We start from the raw sequence: 22,343 nt of genomic DNA, 5'->3' as shown, positions 1-22,343 counted from the left end.
TCTGGGCAGTAAAACCATTAAGTTGCAATATTAGGCCTTAAGTACATTCCCTTGAACTAATTTAACTTATGTTTCAGATAATGAATCAAGTAAGTTCTTGGAATTTCACTCTCTTTATTTTTCTTTCTTCTGAATTTAAATCCTAGTTCACCCCTAGATTTCAGTATTCTTGGAGATCTGATTTGTATAAAAGAGATGTAAAGAGAAGCCCTCTATATTTATAATCTGATTTGTATAAAAGAGATGTAAAGAGAAGCCCTCTATATTTATAACCAGACCAGAGAATAGTCAGTGGTGAAAGAAACATCCCCCTGGTTCAGCTCAGTAATCCTGAAGACAGCTAAAGGAGAAGTTGGTTGGTAGCCAGATATCTGTTGATGGCATGATGCACTTAGATCTGCTTTCCATGGGTAATGTTCTATTTGGTTGGTAGCCTGGTTTGTTGTTTTTCAGGAAAAATACTGCAGACATGCACGTATACTTCCATGTTGCTGTTCTGGTTTCCACAATCCAGGATCTTAGCTTGCCCTCTGTTCCATTTGTGTCCCTTCCCCTTACGGCAGAAAGTGAAGAGGAACTAAAAAGCCTCTTGATGAGAGAGAGGAGAGTCAAAAAGTTGGCTTAAAGCTCAACATTCAGAAAACTAAGATCATGGCATCTGGTCCCATCACTTCATGGGAAATAGATGGGGAAACAGTGGAAACAGTGTCAGACTTTATTTTTGGGGGCTCCAAAACCACTGCAAATGGTGATTGCAGCCAGGAAATTAAAAGACGCTTACTCCTTGGAAGGAAAGTTATTACCAACCTAGACAGCATATTAAAAATCAGAGACATTACTTTGCCAACAAAAGTCCATCTAGTCAAGGCTATGGTTTTTCCAGTAGTCATGTATGGATGTGAGAGTTGGACTATAAAGAAAGCTGAGCACCAAAGAATTGATGCTTTTGAACTGTGGTGTTGGAGAAGACTCTTGAGAGTCCCTTGGACTGCAAGGGGATCCAACCAGTCCATCCTAAAGGAAATCAGTCCTGGGTGTTCACTGGAAGGACTGATGTTGAAGCTGAAACTCCAATACTTTGGCCACCTCATGCGAAGAGTTGACTCATTGGAAAAGACCCTGATGCTGGGAAGGATTGGGGGCAGGAGGAGAAGGGGACGACAGAGGATGAGATGGCTGGTTGGCATCACCAACTCGATGGACATGGGTTTGGGTAAACTCCGGGAGTTGGTGATGGACAGGGAGGCCTGGCGTGCTGCGATTCATGGGGTCGCAAAGAGTCGGACATGACTGAGTGACTGAACTGAACTGAGAGACTCAAAGTTGATATATGAAGTGGAATTAGCTTGGGTTGATGCAAAGAAAGGTCGGAGACTTTAAAAAAAATAGTGATGGAAAAAGGATTATACAAACCAGACAAACCAAGATGGCAGAAGAAAAGGAAAAAAAAAAGGAAGAACTGAAAATGATGATTGATGTCGATGATGCTGGTTTAACTGAGAAATTTAAAGGCTACAAAACATTGTGAAATCAAATTAATGACCTGGAAAATAAACTCAGATTAAGAAATGTCAGATTGGAGAATAATCTTGATGGGGTAGAAGTAGAAGAAGCAATGACAGTTTTCCCCCCATAGAACATCACAAAACTGCCTTGGGTGAATAATTTTTAATTCCTTCCAAAAGCTGTATCTTAATTTCGCTAAAGCTTGATGCAATCTGTATTTTATATGTGAGATGAGAAATTCTTACAGTGAAAAGACAAATATCTTGACTTCCTTTGGCCTCAGACGACTTTCTGTTTCTGTAGAGAAGCTGACAGAGTTACTGGCTTTGATTGTTTTTGATTATATAGGATGAAAATCAAAGTTGTTAAGAGTACTAAACATTATGAGTCAAATGCTTATCTGGCTAACTCCAATTATCATACTTAAAACACATACTCTCTCGAACTATTATCTTGATAAGTATTTTTTCAAGATTGTGCTGAACCAAAAGAATTTTTGAATAGTAAAGAGGAAAGTATTTTAGAGAGGATGAGAGCAGCAAAGCATTTTCTTTGTTCCTGATCCTAACTTAGAGATTCCCAGAATCAGTCCTAGAATCCCAGTGTAAGGTAAATGGCCTTTGTATTAATGGAATGTGGTATAATGCATCATTATTACACAAATAGTAGATAACAGTTGTTGAACATATACTCTATGTCTATGCCAGCACTTAAAAGTGCTTTATACATGTAAATTCAGTTGGGTTGCACTATCATCAATGTATGATTAGCATCCTCATTTTAAAGATGAGGAGAGCGAGCTGCAGAGTTAAATCATGGCCCCAGGTCACACAGCTGTTACAAAAGAGGCTGGACTCATATCCAAGTTATTCTGGCTTCAGGATCCATTCTTTCAACCACAATACTGTGGTTCTGAGTTATTTAAAGACACTGGGATTTTAAAAATAATCTATTTCTGGCGGTGAGTGTAAAAATATATTCATGTATCCCAGGAAGAGTTTTGTTAGCAAGAGGAAATCTCTCTTTTTTTTTTCTTTTGTTACCCATTCATTTTAAGTCAGTTTAAATACAAAACAAGTCAGAGTTTTCTGCACTGCCGAAGAGAGTACAGTAAGGTGTGGAGCACACAGCAGAAACGCATGCTTAAAGGGACTTTGTCTTATCTTCCTGGCCTGAAGGGGATCATATTTTCCTTTTTTAAAAAAATATGGAGCTAAAGTTTAAAAGAAACTGATTTTTTGTTTTAATTAATTTTATTTCCTTTGACATAATGGCCAGTTTATTTATTTGACCGAACTGCGAGGCATGTGGGATCTTAGTTCCCTGACCAAGGATGGAACCCATGCCTCCTGCAGTGGAGCATGGAGTCTTAGCCACTGAACCACCAGGGACGTCCCCATAATGGCCTGTTGATATTACACAACAGCAGTGATTTTTAAAAATTGCCTCAATTCAGAGCAGAGAAGAAGGAACATGTTTAAACCATGGAATGAGAAGGTGTGAGTAATGCCTGGGTTACCAGGAGCAGAGATAAACTCTCAGAAGGGAATGAGTTGGTTACTACATCCCTCACAGCAGTAGGAAGCACAGTGTCTCTCAACATGATGTATATCTCAACACCAGAGCTGGAAAGAACATTTGTTATGTTTTTCCACCCAAAGTATAATTTTACACAGTCTCTCAAGATGGTTGAGGTGGCTGTAATCTGGCCAAAGTTTCTTGAAGGATGAAGAGTACACGTACAGCAAAATAGAGAAGAGAGACTGGAAGCAGAGTGGGAGAGATGAGCCCCACTTGTGACCCATCCGCTACTACACCCACCCCTTTTTCTTCTTGCTTTGCAGGGCTCAGTGTTTGCCACCAAAGTGGAAGAAAGAGTCTTTGTGAGCCTGGGAGCTCAAACAGGTGAGGGGAAAGGCACCTAAAGAAAGAGTGGTAAGAGTTTAGAAAAAAGGTTAAAAGCCATGGAACTCCATCAAAACTCAACAGGATGAAATTCCATCAAGACCACACATCTTAGATGCCATTGCTGACAGTCAAAGGAAGACTTAGCTTAGTTCTCTACTTTTTACATTATAATTCAGAAAAAGTATATAGCTTTTTTCTTGTTTACAGTGCTTTCTGGCTACAGAAAAAAAAAATTCTCAAGGTTTTGTATGCAGAAAGATGACTTAAATAGCTTTAAGAGTTATTTCTTTTGCAAAGAGTATGTGTCCTGGCAATTTTATTAATTAATTTATTTGTGATATCATAGGTTAAGTCCACATTTGATGAGAATGCTGATGGATGAAGACATGCCTGAATTGCAATTTTTGCAGTGGACCACAATTCTAGATTTTGTACTTGAAGATGCAGACAAAGCAGGTACTAGGTCTCTTAGATATTTTTATTTGTAATTGGGACACTTCTGGTTGCTTCTCAGTGGTGAGGATTAATGCATTGGTAGTGTTGGATAATGTCACTTGATTTGACAACCTGTGAGTAGATATTTGAAGACTTGAGTGCTGCAACAAGCAAGGTATTAGTATCACTTCTAATTTTCTAAATTGTGGAATTGTGAATAGCAGCTCTGACTGTGGATTGCATATGAAGACTCTCAAAGGCATTTTACTTCATGCTTTCTGAGATGGTAAAATCATGATCAACTTTATGCAGATCCCAAAAAGGTAGTTTGGGTGAGATTTCATATAAGATACAAGAGTTTGGATGACCTTTTTTTTCAATATAGCCAATATAAAGCCAGTTTACAACTGGTGAAGAGCTAAAATTCTACTGAAGATTTATCTTCTTACAGGGTAAGTTTTGTGTATATTTTCCAAAATTATGTGCTTTATGATTTTGTCATAAAGTTAATGTCCATTCATTAAAATATAGAAAATTAGAAGTAAATATGTCTCTCTTAAAGAGTCATGACTTTGACCAGTTCCACAAGCAGTGAGAGTAGAAACTGAGTTAGGAAACCAGGAAGTCTGATTCTGAGCCAGTGCTTTCTCTGTGACATCACAGTTTATCGTTTAGCTAATTTAATGTTCTGCTTTTTGTTTTGACTTAACATTGTGCCAGAAGTGTATTTGAAGTAAATCTTTCTAAGGGGGAGATAGATCATTCTGCCAAGTACCACAACAGTGTTTTTGAACAGGTGAAAAAAAAATCTTATGTCAGTGTTCAGGGTGAAGATCAAACTACTGGAAGGTTCGCACTGTGGTGTCTGGACCCTGCTGGAAACACACAGTATTGTACAAAGGCTATTGCATTCCTTCTCACCCCTGGTTGGGGTTTTGCAGGGTCAGTAGGAAGAGGCAATGACCACATCTATCTTTATTTCTAGAAGTCAGAGAACAGCTTAGTAAATTTTATCTGAGAAGGACATAGAATTTTAAAAATATTTAAGTATGTATGTATGTACGCCAGGTCTTAGTTGCAACACTCGGGATCTTTGATCTTCACTGTGGCGTCCGTGATCTTCTTAGTTGGAGCATGTGGGATCTTTAGTTGTGAACCTAGTTCCCCGACCAGGGATCAAACCCGTACCTCCTGCATTGGGAGTGTGAAGTCTTAGCCACTGAACCACCAGGGAGATCCCAAGAAGTAGATAGATTTTTGTTTTAATATTTATTTATTTGGCTGCATCAGGTCTTAGTTATAGCAAGCAGACTCTTCTTTGCATCATGTGGACTCTTGCATTGAGGCATACAGACTCTCTAGCTGTGGCACAGGCTCAGAGTTGTGGTGTGTGGGCTTAGTTGCCACATGTCATGTGGGATCTTAGTTCCCCAACCACAGATCAAACCCGCGTCCCCTGCATTGCAAGGTGAATTCTCAACCACTGGATCACTGGGAAGTCCCGGGAAGAAGGTGGAATTTTTAAGAGAAATATCTAAACCATAAGAGAAAGAAATGGAAATTTGTTTCCTAGGAATTACTGAAGAAAGAAAGGAGAAAAATCTCCTCTAGCTCACATGGTTAAAGTGTGTCTTTGCACTCCAATGAGTGTATAAGGGTGTCAGTTAGTTGTTTCTAAGCTTTAGATCTGTAAGGAATGGAAAGAAGTCAAAAAACAAAGCAAAGGATAAAGAGTAATTGAGTATAATAATCTCAAAAAGCCGTAGCTGAGTAATACTAGCACCCAGCTTATCACAGGACGTGGGGTTTTGGATGACAGGGTTGGGAACCCTCCGTTCCTCCTAGGAGTCCCCTCCATCTCCCGGGAGGCCTTCCCCCACTGCCACTCTGCTCCCTCCCAGGCAGCTGTTGGCTGCTCCTTCATCTGCTGTTTTCTGGGCTCCCCCGTTTTCCTCCAGGACGTCACTCCACTCCAACAATCATACACATGCTCCTTGTCATGGATGCATCTCCTATGTAGATGTTCTCTATAGTTGGTGAAGTACCAGACTCATCTTACAGTTTGTAAATTATGCTTGGATTCAGGCTCAACCTCTCTACCAAAGCTTGTGCAGCTAAGAGCTGCAGCTCACATCACATGCCCTGAGTAACAACCAACCCCCCTGCCCCTTCTCATCACTTGCCAGCAAGATTTGTTTTTTCTGCAGAAAAACATGCATTGCCCCACGCTGGCAGTCACTTGTTTTAGCACTGGCTAATCACCAGTACTGTTTGTGTTAAGTGAGCTTCATAGATGCTGATTGCATTTATTGCATAAATTACTTCATTATTAAAATCAGGTCATTTGAGCCCCCAAACCATTAACATGAAGGTTATTAACATAATTTCATAAGCTAATAAATCAACCACAGGAAAAGAATTAAAGGGTTCTTAGTGATAAGTGTTTCTTCAGAGATTAAGGAACACAATTTTCTTATGCATATATTAACATTTTATGAGTGGGTTCTCTGAAGAACAGTTTTTTTTTTTTCTCTCTTCAAACATGACTCACAGTCCATCATCTTCATACTCGGCCTCTCTGAAACTCATTTTCAAAATTAAGGGTTCCCCCCCCCCTTTCAAATAACTATAAAGCAATTTTCAGCTGAACCCATTAGCCTTCTGTGATATGCACTGCCTATAAAAATTCTTATCTTTTCACACTTCTTACACTGCGAAAGCTTTGGGATGGAGGGAAGGCAAGGTGGAAATGGAAGGAAAAATACCTTGGATTGGTCTTAGATAATGCCATTTTCATTCCAGGTGAATTTCAAATATATTCCTAGTCTTAAGAGGTCCTAGTGAAGTTCTAATTATCTCTCTAATTACAACACATACTGAGGTTAAGTGTTCTTATCAAATGGTGCATTAAAAATGGGTTTTATTCCCAGGCTGGATCTAATAGGCTCTGATACTGGCCTGAACACACAGAAACTGGTTCCCTCGTTCATTTCACTCACCAGATTGTGAAAGACTCTGCGGGTCAGAGCCATCATTATCCAGTGCAATGGTGTTGCCTAGAAACGAAGAGAAGTTCCAATGTAAATCTGACTATAACAACTTTATCCTGTGTGCAATTTGTGTAATGTTTTTAGCAAATAGCAACTGATGGATCATAATTGAAATACGTAGACCGTTGTTAGCAAGCATTACGTGTGATTTTACAGGTGAACTGGGGAGATGGGTGGGACCAATGATTCTTTCTAAGAACAAGGGTAGTGATCACACCATATCTTTCCCTCTGTATCTTCAGTGACTATGAATATTCCCCTGAATAAAGCACAAACTCCACCCAGACCTATTCCTTCCCACCTCCTTAAAACCTTTCAACAGCATCTCATTGCTCTTTGGTTTAAAAAAATTTTTTTCTCAGCATGGCCCACAAGCCTCATGTGGTCTAGACTGTCCTTATTGGTCCAACCTCGTTTCACAGCTGGCTTTGCTATTATGCTTGCTTTCACTTCTTTATAAGCACTTTTCCCCTCCCCATCACAGGGCCTTTGCACAGGTTTTCCTACCTAATTATAATATTTTCTGCTCTCTGAACCTACTGATTTCTATTGATTCTTCAGATCTCAGCTCAAGAGCCACCTGGTCCAGGAAGGCTTCCTTTACTGTTATGATTAGGTCAAATCTTTTCTGGTTCTGATAATACCATGAGTTGCTTCAGTTAGATGTTAGCACAATTGCCATTTTAAGTTTTCCAGTGTGTATTTTTCCTACTATAAACATGTTTATATGGTGAAAAAAATCAACATAAAAAATGTATATTTAGCTATCTAGCTTTGATTCTTGTTCTCATTTACCCCACAACCTCTCCTTTGAGAGATAGATATTTTTCTTTATTAGTTTCTTATTTATCTTTCCAGTATTCCTTTTTTGCAAGAACACATACAAATACATATCTTGTTTCTCCCCCTTTTAACATAAAATATATACTTTATGGGAAGGGAATAGTGTTGAAAGGGAGGGAAGTATATAGAGGCTAGAATAGAGAGGAACAGAAGAGACTATTTTTTTGTTTGGTTCGACTTTCAACTTTTTATTTTATATTGGGGTATAGCCAATTAACAATGTTGTGTTAGCTTCAGGTGGACAGCAAAGGGACGCGGCTATACATATACATGTATCCATTCTCCTCCAAACTCCCCTTCCATCCAGGCTGTCACATAACACTGAGAAGAGTTCCCTGTAGTTATATAGTAGGTCCTTGTTGGTTATCCATTTTAAATATAGTAGTGTGTACATGACCATCCTGAACTCCCTATCCTGAAGAGACTATTTCTTACAGATCCTGTGAGGATGAAAAAGTGTACATTTCTGCCCTCAGGGAGGTTATACTCTGGTAGAGAGCCCTGGACATTCCTTCAAAGAAAAATGTGCAGTATGATAGAACCTGTGTCTGTGGTGACGTTTTTTAAAAAGTCTTTTTTGAATTTGTTACAATATTGCTTCTGTTTTATGTTTTGGTTTTTTGGCTGCGAAGCATATGGGATCTTAGCACCCCAACTGGGGATTGAATCCGAACCCCCTGCATTGGAAGGCCAAGTCTTAGCCCATTGGACCACCAGGGAAGTCCCTGTGATGACTTTCTGTTGATGTGCTTCTAGACACCTGCCCTCCAGGTTTCTTTTACATGAAAGAGAAGAAAGACCTTCGTCCTGTGCAGGTCTTCATTATTTGTTGTTGTTCAGTCGCTAAGTCATGTCTACTCTTTGTGACCCCATGAACTATATATAGCACACCAGCTTCCCTGTCCTTCACTATCTCCCTGGGTTTGTTCAAACTCATGTCCATTGACTCAGTGATGCCATCCAACCATCTCATCCTCTGTCATCCCCTTCTCCTCCTGCCCTCAATCTTTCCCAGCATCAGGGTCTTCTCTAGTGAGTCAGCCCTTCGCATGAAGTGACCCAAGTACTAGAGCTTCAGCATCAGTCCTTCCAATGAATATTCAAGGTTGATTTCCTTTAGGATTGACTGGTTTGATCTCCTGGAAATCCAAGGGATTCTCCAGAGTCCTCTCCAGCACCACAGTTCAAAAGCATCAGTTCTTCAGTGCTCAGCCTTCTTTGTGGTCCAACTCTCACATCCGTACCTTATTTAGGGTTCCGTTATTCACAGCCAGACCTAATCCTAACTGAATAGACTCATAGAAAAGACCTGGAGAATTACTAACAGTCCTTAAACAAGACCCACATGCTGTGTCTGGAAAATAATAATTTTTTAAAAAATCTTTACAAGGGAGAGGAAGATCAAAATTGTATATCAAAAGGCATGTTCCCTTTATATACCCATAATGCAGTTCAAAGATTTTGGAAGGGCAGGAAGTACCGGGGAACTAAGCTATGAGCAAAAGGAAGGAAGCCCATAAAGTGTTAAGGAAGCTGGGATGTGACACACACTGGCATTTTGGCCTCTCAGAAGCTGGGCTCAAAACGTGCGAGACGTAGACTTTGGTGGCATGATATGTCTCAACCATGGAACTGACTTTGGTTTATGGTTACTCACATATTAAAATCACTTTATGTTAATAGTGATGACATCTCTCCTTATTTAAGCCACTCTTGGGAATTTGAAAGGAGACCGCCAAAAAAACTCCAGGCCGGCATGCTTCCACAGAACAAACTACCCGAGGAGTTTCCTGCTGAAAATGCAGTGACGTAGGTGTTGCGTATAGTAGACAAACTGAGCTCCAGGAAGGAGGGTGACTCTCCCTAGACCACCCAGCCCGTTAGTGAGGCTTTGAACTCTCCTCCCTTCCTAAGCCCATTCACTCTCCTCAGCACTGGCTTATCTACAAATTTAATCCACTCTCCTTCAGGAAAACTGGTTGTGCCCTAGGAAAGGGGGCTGGAGCAGAGGCGAACATTCATCTTAGCCACAAAGTCACGGGTAATCAAACACTGAGCTTTCATCTACCACCCGTAAAAGAGAAGTTTAGCTTTCAAAATGTCTGCAGAAAAAGTTCTTTCAAGTTGTGCCTTTCTGACTGTAAGAAATGAGTCCTGCATGAGGTGGTGCCTGATAAAACACTTGGTGTGGGGTTGAGAGACGCAGGGCGAGGCAATATTCTCCTGTCTTCCCTGTGGAGTTAGAGATCTCCAGGTCCCAAGAATTGACAGTGGACCAGTCACAGTTATGGTTACAAAGTTGTACTTGAGATCATGAAATCATAAATAAAGCAAATGTTTTCTCTGATGCTAGATAATAATTTCCCAGTGCACAGAGCGCTTCAAACAAAATTGCTGTTTTTTTTTAAACCAATATGCTGTTTCTTTCTACTAAATCTTTCAGCATATTCCTTACTCGTTGCAAATTTCTAACACCCATCTGTGTACAAAGGTGCTAAATCTGAGTTGGATATAACAAATCCTCATATAATGGGAGTCGTGCTTTTTTCAAAGGCTTTCTTCCCCATTGCTTCAGTAATGTAGCTATCTTCGAATCTCGGGTTTTTAACACTGAAAGAAACCTCTTAGTTCAATATATAAAAGAATCCATTCCCTTCGTTTATAAATGAGAAACACTGAGGCCCAAAGAGAAGAAAGATTGTGCCCAAGGTCACGGAGCCAGTTGGAGTTTTAATAAGTATCTCTTCAATTGCTTTTCTATCTTTGCAGAACAGATTAAAAAAAAATAGCTTTTCTTCTCCTGTTTTCTCAGCCACCCAGCATTCCAGTTGAGGTCTCATGTTTGGAATCAGAAATATAGGACAACAAAGTACTATAATATACAATTCATCAAATATATATATATATGTGTGTGTATATATATATATATATTTTTTTTTTTTTTACTCTGAAAGAACAAAATGTATCATAACAATTCATTCTTTCTCACCTTTGTCATCGGCCTTCTATGCATGAGATGAACTGGCTGTTCTCTGCACCGAGGTGGATGTGTGGAGATGTCATGTGTTAACAGCTAATTAGGAGCATTTCAGAGCAGAAGCCGGCTTTGCTAACACAACCGAGTTTCTGTGTCATGGTGCTGTTGGATGCAGCTGCAGCTCATAGGTGTCCACAAAGAAGGCCCAGCACAGTGGAGACAATTAGCCCAGGGTTAGAAGAAGGTTTCTGAGAGCAGCCAGGGTGCTCGCTTGGAGCCTGCCAAGTAGCTATGTTGGCTGTTGGTCTGAGCAAACTGCTAGATGCCCGAAGGCCCCTGGTAACCCACCGAGAGCTCCCACACCTCTTCAGATATTCACAGGGAACAAACTGCAGGCATCCAGAAGGGGCAGCAGACACTTGTGAAAAGGGCCGTAGTGCTAGGAGGAGGAAACAGAGATCGTCGGCACCGCCCTGCCTGTAAGTGGGTGATGTTTTTGTCTGATTCACCTGCACTGTCAAAACATCAGCAGCCGTTGGCCAAGCTTTCAGTCCCCAGACAGAAGTAAAACAATTAATGAAATAGCATGCTTTGGGGAAGGAGGAGAGAGTGTGACATATTAAGATAACATCACTAGGAGGTGATAAAATCCGCACCTTCTATACATGATTTATCTGATTTACTACCAACAGTATCACTAGTATACATCAAAGTTCTATTTGATGCATCCCAGGGAATTCAGTATTTTGCCTTCATTGAAATTGATTAGGGTGTAGTAGTTTTCACTTCTCATTTCAGACATTTAGAATGAGAAAGACCTTGCTTTTTTACCTTCAACTCCAGAAAAACAAATAGTGGATTCCTCAGTATTTATTCAGCAACAACTCAGTATTCATGGGCCTGTGCTCAAAGATGTTGGGATTAAAGCTGGACCCACCCAATTCTTGGAGTACTTTTTAAGCATCATGCAATTCATATAAATATTGAGCACCTGTTCCGGACCAGGCAAAGCAGACTGTTTAGACATTACTATTTTGAGACGGCTACTAGTGAAGGATAAGGAAGCCTGGCGTGCCACAGGCCATGGTGTTGCAAAGAGTCAGACACAACTGAGCAGCTGAACAACAAGAACTGGGTAACTGGGGCTTCCGAGGTGGCTCAGTGGTAAAGAATCTGACTGCCAGTGCTGGAGATGCAAGAGATTCAGATTCAATCCCTGTGTTGGGAAGATTCCCTGGAGAAGGAAATGGCAACCCACTCCAGTATTTTGCCTGGGAAATCCCATGGACAGAGGAGCATGGCGGGTTATAGTCCATGGGGGCCACAGGGAGCCAGACATGACTGAGCACACACAAGTACACTCTTGGTAATTGCCACTTTCACTTCCTTTCTTTTTCCTTCACAGGGAATTCAAAAACTGCTGAACCCTTTCGCTAGTGTTTAGTGAAAACTAATAGAAACTGATTGTCATGCAGAACACAAAGAATATAATTGGTTTCACAATTACTTAATTCTCCCCAAAAACAAACCAGAGGGACTTCTAGCTAAACATGGCAGATAAAACAAACAAACATGATTATACCTCCATTCCCACTCAAAGCCTCAGTAGGATGACAGTAAGAGAATGAAAAACACCCATCAGTAAGGGCCAGGGGGACAAAAGAGGAAATAACATTATTTTGAAAGCCAGAGAGCAGATGGATGGGCAATAACTAACTTACTAGACAGGAGAAAGCTGAATGGCAAGAGCCTCTAAGAAGCAAAGCCAAAAATCAGATTTGATGGAGCCACAGCGGCCTGGAGAGTCTCAGCAGCAGAAGCACCAGCTGCCCCCAAAGGGGTGTGAGCAAGACTGATGCCAGGAGAAGTGACTACAAATCTGTTTAAGGACTAGCTGGACCTAGATTCCCTACGGTTTCCTGCACTGCCAGCCACCGTCTCCTCCCTACCCAGGACAAGTCTGGAGGTTTATTCTTGAGAGGCTAAGAGAGAACATTCTGGATACAGGAACACTGGATGCAGCTGAGGGCCTTTGTGACATATGGAAACCAGGGAAGCTAAGAGGGGCATCACCAGCACCATTAAAAAAAAAAAAAAAAAATCGGAGTATAGTTGCTCTCCAATATGGTGTTAGTTTCTGCTACACAACGTGAATCAGCTATATGCACACCTATATCCCCTCCCTCTTGAGCCTCCCTTGCCGCACCTCCCCCCCCCCAGTCCCACGCTTCTAGGTCATCACAGAGCACTGAGCTGAGCTCCTTGTGCTAAACAGCGGCTTCCCATCTGTTTTACACATGGTTGTGTATATATGTCAATGCTACTCTCCCAATTCTCCCCACCCTCCCCTTCCCCCACGGTGTCCACACATCCATTCTCTATGTCTGTGTCTCTATTGCCTTGTAAATAGGTTCATCAGTGCCATTTTTCTAGATTCCACATACTACATGCGTTGATACACAATATTTGTTTTTCTCTTTCTAACGTACTTCACTCTGTATTGACAGATTCTAGGTCTGTCCATGTCTCTACAAAAGATCCAATCTCATTCCTTTTTATGGCTAAGGAACATTCCGTGGTATATAGGTACCATTTCTTTTTTATCCATTCATCTGTTGACAGGAAATTTAGGTTGTTTCCATGTCTTGGCTGTTGTAACTAGCAGCACCATTTTACCCTTGTTCCCAGAAAGCTGGCAGCCAGGCTGCATGTGTACTGGCAGGAGAAAGGAGGCTTGGGGTAAACTGATCAGCCCTAAAGAAAGTATGTACAGATATGAGGTAACTGGTAAGCAGTGTGATGTTCAATCCTAATCCCTGAGACCTGTGACTATGTGAGGTTACGTGGCAAAGGGTAATTCGGGTGGCAGATGGAATTAAAGTTGCTAATCAGCTGACCACAATAAGGAGAGTGTCCTGGGTTATCCAGGTGGACCCACGGTCATCGCCAAGGTCTTTAAAAGTGGAAGAGAGAAGCAGAAGAGGTCAGACTGATGTCATGTAAAAAAGACTTGACCCACTGTTACTGGCTTTGAAGATGGAAGGAGAGGGCTAAAGGTCAAGGAATAGGAGTGGGTTTTAGAACCCAGAAAAGGGAAGGAAATGGATTTGTTCCCTGGAGGCTCAGAAAGGAATGCAGCCCTGCCAACAACCTGAAGCGAGGCCATATCGGACATCTGACCTCCAGAACTGGAAGACAGTAAACGTGTGCTGCTTTAGCTGCCAAGTTTGTGGGGTAATTCGTTACTGTGGCAATAGAAAACTAGATAGGAAGAGTTGGGGGAACCCAACAAAATCCCCATCACCCTCCAGTGAATCTCATTCATTGCAAATCCCACCCATATACTTTCATTCTGCAGACAGGAACTTTTGAGGACTTCTGCCATTGACTTTTTAGGACTTCTCTTAAAAATGGACAGCAAAAGAGTTAACAGATATTTGAAAGAAATATCTAACATGAAAGGTGAAGTCAAAAATGAATAAATATCACAGAGGGAACAGACCATTCAGGGAGCAGAAGAAAATGTAAATTAAACAAAACCCTCAGAGAAATAAGAGAAGATGTTGCATCCATAACACAAGAATGGAGTGCTTTTTTTTAGTGGATTTTTTTTAACTGGAAGATAATTGCTTTACAGTGCTGTGTTAGTTTCTGACAGAGTGCTCTTAAAAAGAAACGCTCACAAGACTTACAGCACTTTTAGAATTTCAAAATAGGTACGTGAATACAGCATCATTTTATAATATTTTAGTGAGACTGGTGATTTCGTTGCTCAGTTGTGTCCGACTCTTTGCAACCCTGTGGTCTGTAACCTGCTAGGCTCCTCTGTCCATGGGATTTTCCAGGCAAGAACACTGGAGTGGGTTGCCATTCCCTTCTCCAGGGGATCTTTCCAACCCAGGGATTGAACCCAGGCCTCCTGTATTGCAGGCAGATTCTCCACTTACTGAGGCACCAGGGAGCCTGCTACAATAGAATAAATAAATATTAAATAGAATAGTACAGAAATAAAGTTTTTAAAACTTCAAAAAAAGGTCCATGGCAAGCCATCAGCATGGATCTCTGTTAAAGATATTAACAATAGGTCTTACTTTAAAAGCTACCAAGTGAATTTAGAAGAAACAAGAGGATAAAATTGATTGCTATGCTCAGAAACACTGTGTGAACGAGTCCGTCATAACTCGCTGGAGGATGGAAGATGGCATGGAGAGTGGGAGAGGCACTCTAGCTGAGGCCACTCCAGCGAGCCAGCCCCCAGGAACCAACCGCAGCTGACCATGAGCTCTGTCAAGACCAGGATTGCCCAGTCCACTTCAAATTTCTAATCCACAGATTTGTGAGTACATAAATGACTGGTTTAAGCCAGTACGTTTGGGGATGATTTGTTACACAGCAAAAACTAACTAGTATATGTGTATGAGTGCATGTGTGTATACAGCAGTATGTAGGAAAGTGAAGTTTGTGTGTTTTATAATGGGAAATCAATACATCTATCTAAATTTGAAAAAAGCAAGCACCACAAGAGAAGCAGATTACTCAGAAACATGGGGACAAAAACAGTGAATAGGTTTTAAATGGATAATCCAGTCAGTAAATGAGTAATCTGAGAAGTAGAAATCAGGGGTTGGTAGAGATAGAGGTTTTCCTTACAGGCTGGTAGAACTGTTTGCTTTCTAAAAATTAAGTAAACACTTCATTTTGATAAAACTGCAAATTAAGTGAAAATTAAAAAGGAAAATAGCCCAACTTCCAAGTTATTGGTAGTCAGCTGGTGTAGAGCATCGGCCATTGCCAGAAGGAGTCATGTGTTCAACACATGCCCTGGCAGCTGGAGGAATTTCCTACTAAGGCCTTACGCCGCAACCAACCCAGTTTTCCCTTTTGATTAGTATTCAGTCTTCAGGCCTGCATACTTGTGGTTAGTATGCAGTGGGAGAACTGAAAAAAGAGCATATGGAAAAGTTAGATGCTGAGTCTCAGACGCTGCAGGTGTTCTTCAAGTTGGTATTCTCCATCCTCGCGGAGTCAAATAAGGACCACAAACGTCAAAACATCATGGAAAACCGGCTGCATCCAAAAGCAGGGCATGGAAAAACTGGTCACTAAAAATCGTTCTGTGGTCACACTGTTGAATTGGCAGGGAGAAAAAAACGGATCAAATCACCATGCTCAACACCACGAAGTAGCACCATGAAAACAACACACACACAACAGCAGTAACAACATCTGTTGTCAGACAATCACCCTCTTCTCCAATACTATACTCTCTGTGCTTTTAAGTACTTTTCTTCTTTGAAATTGTTATTTTTTAAGCGTGTTTATTACATTTGTTTTCTTCTATTAGAAAGTAAGTGATATTTTGAAAACGCACAGAAGGTAAAAATAAGGTACTAGACCTTAAGTGATGTATTTATTAGTCAGGATAGGTAGATGCTGTAGTAATCAAAACCCCCAGATCCCTGGGACTTACCATCACAGGCTACACCTTCAAAGTCAGGTCTTCAGAAGGGCCCTGGCTATCAAATTCACCCAAGATCTGGGCTGATTGACACTGCCATGAGCACTTCCTTTCAAACAGGACCGGAAGTGACACTCATCACTTTTGCTTGTTTTTGTTATTTGTTTTTAGCCTTTTTCACATGGCTATGTCTAAATTCAAAAGAGTGAAAAGTTGTAGTTCTACCAAGTACTTACCCAGAAGGAGAACTGGAGTATTCGTGACACGTGCCAACTCACTCTGCTGTTTTCCCTGCTGCTGAACATTGTCATACATCACCTAGAATACAAACGAATTATGTGTATTTTTATCCAAAGTATAGGAACTTTTCCTAGACATGTTTTACTCTGGAAAATTATCATGCTTTAGAGGCAGATGATGAATCTAGCTAAGAGGGGAGGGCCCGGGAGGTTACATGAGGTTTGAAAGTTATATAAAGTAATGTGGTTTCCTTTTTGTTTTTTTCTTCCTTTGGTTTAATGATGCAGCAAAATATAATGGAAAATGCACCAATCCTGGTCTTCTTCAAGTTGTTTCAATAACAAGACAATTTCCTTTCACCTGATCACTAATCAATTGTATTTTGCTTTCAAGTAGAGCCTTATTTTTGCCTAATTTTTTCATCTTTTAAACTTTTTTATTTTGTATTGGGGTATATCTGATTAACAACGTTGTGATAGTTTCAGGCGAACAGCAAAGGTACTCAGCCCTACATACACATGTACTCATTTCCCCCCAAACTCTCCTCCCATCCAGGCTGCCACATCAGTTGAACTGAGTTCCCTATGTTGTACAGTAGACTCTTGTTGGTTATCCATTTCAAATATAATAGTGTATACATGTCCATCCCAAACTCCCTAACTATCCGTTCCCCCCGTCTCTCCGCCCCACCAACCTTAGTTCATTCTCTAAGTTTATGAGTCTGTTTCTGTGCTATAAGTTCACTTGTATCCTTTCTTTTTAGATTCCACATATAAGGGATGTCATACACTATTTCTCCTTCTCTGTCTGACTTACTTCACTTAGTGTGACAATCTCTAGGTCCGTCCATGTTGCTGCAAATGGCATTGTTTCATCCTTTCCAGTGATTTTTGCCTAAATTTCAAAGACTGTGACTACAAGGGCGCGCCACTTTCTGCCTATTTAAAAAATAATCAGAGGTGGCCTGGATGTAAAAATGCCAATGCATGAATAAGAAAACTTTATTTAAATCTCAGAGCAACAGTTGAGCTTTGAGAAGGAGCAGTTCAGGTGAGCAGGGCCTGTGGATCTGCAGGATCAAAGAAGGGGAGTTTTCAGATGAGACTGGGGTAGATAGGGGAGTAGATTTCCATCTCTGAGGACGAAGGAAGGAAACTTACTTTCCTGCTGTTATTTGTGAAGAACTTCAGTGATAACCACTGGGCTTCTCTCTTGCATCAGGATGGAAATAGATAGAGAAGTAGGGGTTCCAAATATTTAGGCAAAGTCCCCAAACCCTTTGATCCTGCAGCTTCAAATATGTCATGCATCACAGCCAAGTATGGTTACAGTTCCTTGCTAAAATCCAAACAGAAAGCTGAAATAATCAGAACTCTTGATTGCCTGGGAGTCAGGAAAAAAAAAAAACAAAACATGGCAAGTAAACCAGTTGAAATCAGGCACACCTTCAAAAGAAAAGCAATTTCTGGAATGCTACAGGGTTAAGACTGATTTCAGCCAAATTTCTTAACTTCTTCGAAATACATGGCACATTCAGGGAGAAATAAACTTCGCTGAGATGAACCATTTACCACACATTGCTCATTTTGAACTCAAAAATCTTGATTATGGAAGGTTCCATCTAGTCAGAATTATAAACAATAAGTTCTTTACCATGAGACCTAAGGAGATTTGTTGTGAATATTTGTGTGGATACTCAGACGCATAAGAATGTGCCTTAAACTGCAAACCATCTATCCAGGGTTCTGAGAGGATCCTCCAGCTCTTCCGAACATGCTGGTGACATGTGACCACCAGGGTTCTGAAGGGTGACGTGAGCTAGTCTGCTTTTCTGTCTCATGCCACACACATGCGATGCTTCTGGCCTCAGGCCCTTTATCTTGCAAATGGAAATTTGTTGGTCATAGATTACTATATCAGACTCCATGGACTGTAGCCCGCCAAGCTCCTCTGTCCATGAGATTCTCCAGGCGAGAATACTGGAGTGGGTTGCCAATCCCTTCTCCAGGGTATCTTCCCAACCCAGGGATTGAACCCAAGTCTCCTGCATTGCAGGCAGATTCTTTACTATATGAGCCACCAGGGAAGCCCCACTACATCATGTGTAGTCCATTATACAGATGTAGATTTGTAGGTTTCACAGTGTTCACTTTTAAGCTCTTTTTATACCTTATTAATTGAATTCTCTCGATCAGAGTTTCTCGGTTTTGGCCCTGTGACATTTGGGATGGGTAATTCTTTGTGATGGGGGAAGATTGTCCTGTGCCTTGTAAAATGTTTCGCAGCTTTCTGAGGCCTCTACCAGCTAGATGTTCATGGCATCTCCTCCTTCTAGTTGTCACAAACAAAAGATGTCCCCAGATATTGCCAAATGTCCCTTGGGGGCCAAAATTTCCTCTGTTTGAGAACTGCAGAGCTAAACCACTGCTGTTCTACAGAAATATGATGCAAGACCAAAGTGTGAGCCTCAGAAGTAATCTTCAGTTTTCTAACAGCTATAAGAAGAAACTAGCAAAAAAAATTGTAGTATTTTTCACTTAACTCAATATCTTGAGAGTCTGTTGGACTGCAGGGAGATCAAATCAGTTGATCCTAAAGGAAATCAGTCCTGAATAATCACTGGCAGGACTTAATGCTCACGCTGAAGCTCCAATACATTGGACCTGATGCGAAGAACTGACTCATTGGAAAAGACCCTGATGCTGGGAAAGATTGAAGGCAGGAGGAGAAGGGGACGACAGAGGACGAGATGATTGGATGGCATCACCGACTCGATGGATATGAATTTGAGCAAGTTCCAGGAGTTGGTGATGGACAGGGAAGCCTGATGTGCTGTAGTCCTTGGGGTCACAAAGAGTCAGACACGACTGAGTGACTGAACTGAATATATCCAAAATATTATCATTTTAACAGGTAAGAATACAAAATATTATTCATGAGGTACTTGCCACAGTATTTGTTCCCCATACTAAATTTTTGAAATCTGGTGTATAACTTACACTACAGGACATCTCCATTTGACTGGGCTTTCAAGGGCTTGGTACTTACCTATTGGCGATCCTGCTGGACAGCCGGGTCTAGATGGCTGTTAAGAACTTTGTGTTTGTCTCTCCAAAATTCATGTGTTGAAACCTACTCCCCAATGGATGGTACTGGGAGGTGGGTTTGGGACAGAATTATGTTTAGATAAGTTCGTGAGGATGGAGGCCACCCCCCAACCCCCATGCTGGGTTGGTGTCCTTACAGGAAGAGACTCCAGCTTGTTCCTCAGCCACGTGAGGATACAGCGGGAAGACTACTGTTTGCAAACCAGGAAGAGGGCCCCCACCAGACACCAGTTTTTCCAAAGTAACACTTAAATCTTAGATTTCAGGCGGCAGAACTGTGAGAAAGAAATGTTGTTTGAGCTACTCAGTCTATAGTATTCTGTGCTAGCAACCTAAGCGGACAAAATCAGTGACATTGCTTTTCTCCACTGTCTCCTGCAAAATGACGCCTACTTTGCTTGTTGACAGTTTGAATGCCATGGTTCTCTGTCTCTCTAGTTAGAATGTTAAGTACTGGAAAGGCAGGGACCATAACTTACGCTCACAGCGGTAAGTCTATTGCCTGGCACAGCGCTTGGCACAAAATCAGCGCCAATTGTTGAATGAATATGAGTACACACCTGCACTCTCTATGAGCTGTGTCTTCTTGCCATGGTGATGGAAAAGGCAGACAGAACACAGACAATTCTGCTTAGTCACTTCATGCCAATTTTGTGTGGGTATATTTGTACCTGAAGAATTATCCAATGAGAACTAAAGACACGAACTTCTTTGATTTATCAAAAAACTTATATTCGGGGATGGGGGGTGTGAAATGGGTAAAGGAGATCAGCCTATTGGATGGAAACTAACTTCTGGTGGGGTGAGCATAGTGTAGTGTATATAGAAGTAGAAATACAATGTTGTACGCATGAAACTTACACGTATTATAAACCAGTGTTACCTCAGTAAGTTTAAATATTATATTCACAATATGTTTACTGTTAAATACATGTATGAAACAGTAAACGTTGTTGTTACTAATTTATCACAACGTTGGGTTAATTAGAATTCTCTACCACACATTCTGGAGGAATAGTAAATTTGTAATGTTGTTGTTTTGTTTCACCATATTAGATTTTGGGGATTTCATTGATTTGTTTGTTTTTTGGCTACGCAGCATATAGGATCTTAGTTCTCCAACCAGGGGTCAAACCGGTACCCCTGCAGTGGAAGCGCTCAGTCTTAACCACTGGACTGCCAGGGAAGTGGTCATATTAGGTTTTTGGATGAATGAATCCTATTCTAACACTTGTTAATAGAACTGTGTGCAACAAAGAGCATGAAAGAAACCTCAGTGATGGCCATTCTTTCCTATAAAGACCCTTTTTTTTCCATTTGCAATTACCATTTAGAGAATTAAAACCGGTCTCAGAGTAACATTTGCATATAAGCTGGCATGGCTGGGTCTGTTTTCCTTGGTAAGAATGATCTCTTCTTTGTATTTTCCTTTGTGTTGCTTCATCCCTGAGTCTTCTTGCCTGACAACCATCTCCAAAAATACTGATGAAACAATGATTAAGAAAACCCCCAGAGCAAATGATTTTCCTTTAATTCTTTCACTCTGAAGCAGAGAGTTTTAAAATTTTCTTTCACTGTATCTTTTCCAAATCTGTAAGATCACCAGAAGAATCCTTTGAGGTGGGCAGCTTTAAAAAAAAAAAGTAAAAGGACAGAAAATACAGAAAAGGGAAATGACCAAACAAATTAAGAGGATTATGAGATTCAGGACATTTCCAAACAGGAAACATGGAAGTGTGTCAGGCAGTTGACTAGTAAACATGCTATTTTTCTCGAAAAAGAAGTCTTAAAGGATTCCATCCTCAGAGATTATATTTCATTGGCTCTGGTGTGGGTCCTGATCGTTGCATATTTTTAAGCCTCATGGATGATTTTGATAATCAAAAATATCACTTAAACAGTTAAGAATCAGTGGTTAAAAGACAAGAAATAAGATAGGAAGATATATCCTAAAATCCTGTTTGTCTCTTGTAAGCCCACCTCTGGGCTAAGTGAAGTCTTGTCCAGTAGTGGGTCTTAGACATAAGTGAGGGTTAATGAGAAATGTTTTGAGCTAAAAGGTAAGACAGCTAAGTTTAATTTTGTTTCTGACAGTTTGTCTTTAATCAAGTCACTTATTCTTGCAATCATTTTTTCTACCTGCAAAATGGACTTTATAAGCAATGATCATTACTGTATGTTTGTTGACACCGTGGTTTGAAATGTATTTAGGCTTCAGAAGGTACCTTAGTTAAAACTGTTATGATTATTCATTGGTATATAAAACAAAAGACCCGACTTACTTCTCAGTATCCCTCCCAAAAAACGTTTTCTTGCTACTTTTTCTTTTTTGGCCATGCCTTGTGGAATGGGGGATCTTAGTTCCCCAACCAGGGATCAAACTCATGCCTCCTGCAGTGGAAGCTCAGAGCCTTAACCACTGGACAGCCAGGGAAGTCCTGTTGCCACTTCATTCATTGGTAGAAGATCCTTTTTATTGTTCCCATGTGAAATCATCCTAAGATTCAGTCTTAGAATGGAGATACAAACAAACACAGTAAGATCACAGATACATAGAGGCAGGCACAGATAAACATGGTTTCTCTGATCTCAAGTAAAATCTTAACACAAAATTAGTTGCATAAAATTATCTCTTTATTGTTTTATGGTATATCTTCAAATATATGGGTTTTTTACTTATTTGGATAATATTTCATATTTAATGCATAAAAATGTAAAGCATTCTTTTTGTTTGTTTGTTTTGTTTTGTTTTTTTAAAGAAATTTATTCATTTTAGTTGGGGGCTAATTACTTTACAATATTGTAGTAGTTTTTGCCAT

The 22,343-nt window shown here is 40.6% G+C and overlaps 1 protein-coding gene and 1 long non-coding RNA gene across 21 annotated transcripts in view; one reads left to right on the top strand and one right to left on the bottom strand.

The window, feature by feature from the left end:
- Positions 1-22,343, top strand: part of CDKAL1 (CDKAL1 threonylcarbamoyladenosine tRNA methylthiotransferase) — a 918,695-nt gene that overhangs the window by 768,032 nt on the left and 128,320 nt on the right. For 11 of the 20 annotated variants that reach the window (XR_014061586.1, XM_081518030.1, XM_081518024.1 and 8 more), the window contains one exon: positions 3,761-3,870. Coding sequence is in view for 12 of the 20 variants with exons in the window: in XM_081518030.1 (XP_081374156.1) it covers positions 3,761-3,870 (110 nt within the window). In the remaining 8 variants the exon portion in view is untranslated. Of the gene's footprint in view, positions 1-3,350; positions 3,412-3,760; positions 5,389-6,779; positions 7,667-22,343 lie in introns of those variants that run through there. The other 9 variants (XR_014061588.1, XR_014061589.1, XR_014061593.1 and 6 more) reach the window with 4 other exon arrangements.
- Positions 14,755-18,872, bottom strand: LOC145516669 (uncharacterized). Its single transcript, XR_014061635.1, has 3 exons — positions 17,578-18,872; positions 16,414-16,495; positions 14,755-15,844 (listed from the first exon to the last, which is right to left on the bottom strand). It is a non-coding gene; the product is annotated as an uncharacterized LOC145516669 (long non-coding RNA).

Source organism: Giraffa tippelskirchi, chromosome 8, assembly GCF_054371585.1.
Source record: "Giraffa tippelskirchi isolate mGirTip1 chromosome 8, T2T-mGirTip1v1.2.pri, whole genome shotgun sequence".
Taxonomy (NCBI): Eukaryota; Metazoa; Chordata; class Mammalia; order Artiodactyla; family Giraffidae; genus Giraffa; species Giraffa tippelskirchi.
The sequence above is the reverse complement of the archived record's forward strand: the minus strand, read 5'-3'. Positions and strand labels throughout refer to the sequence as shown.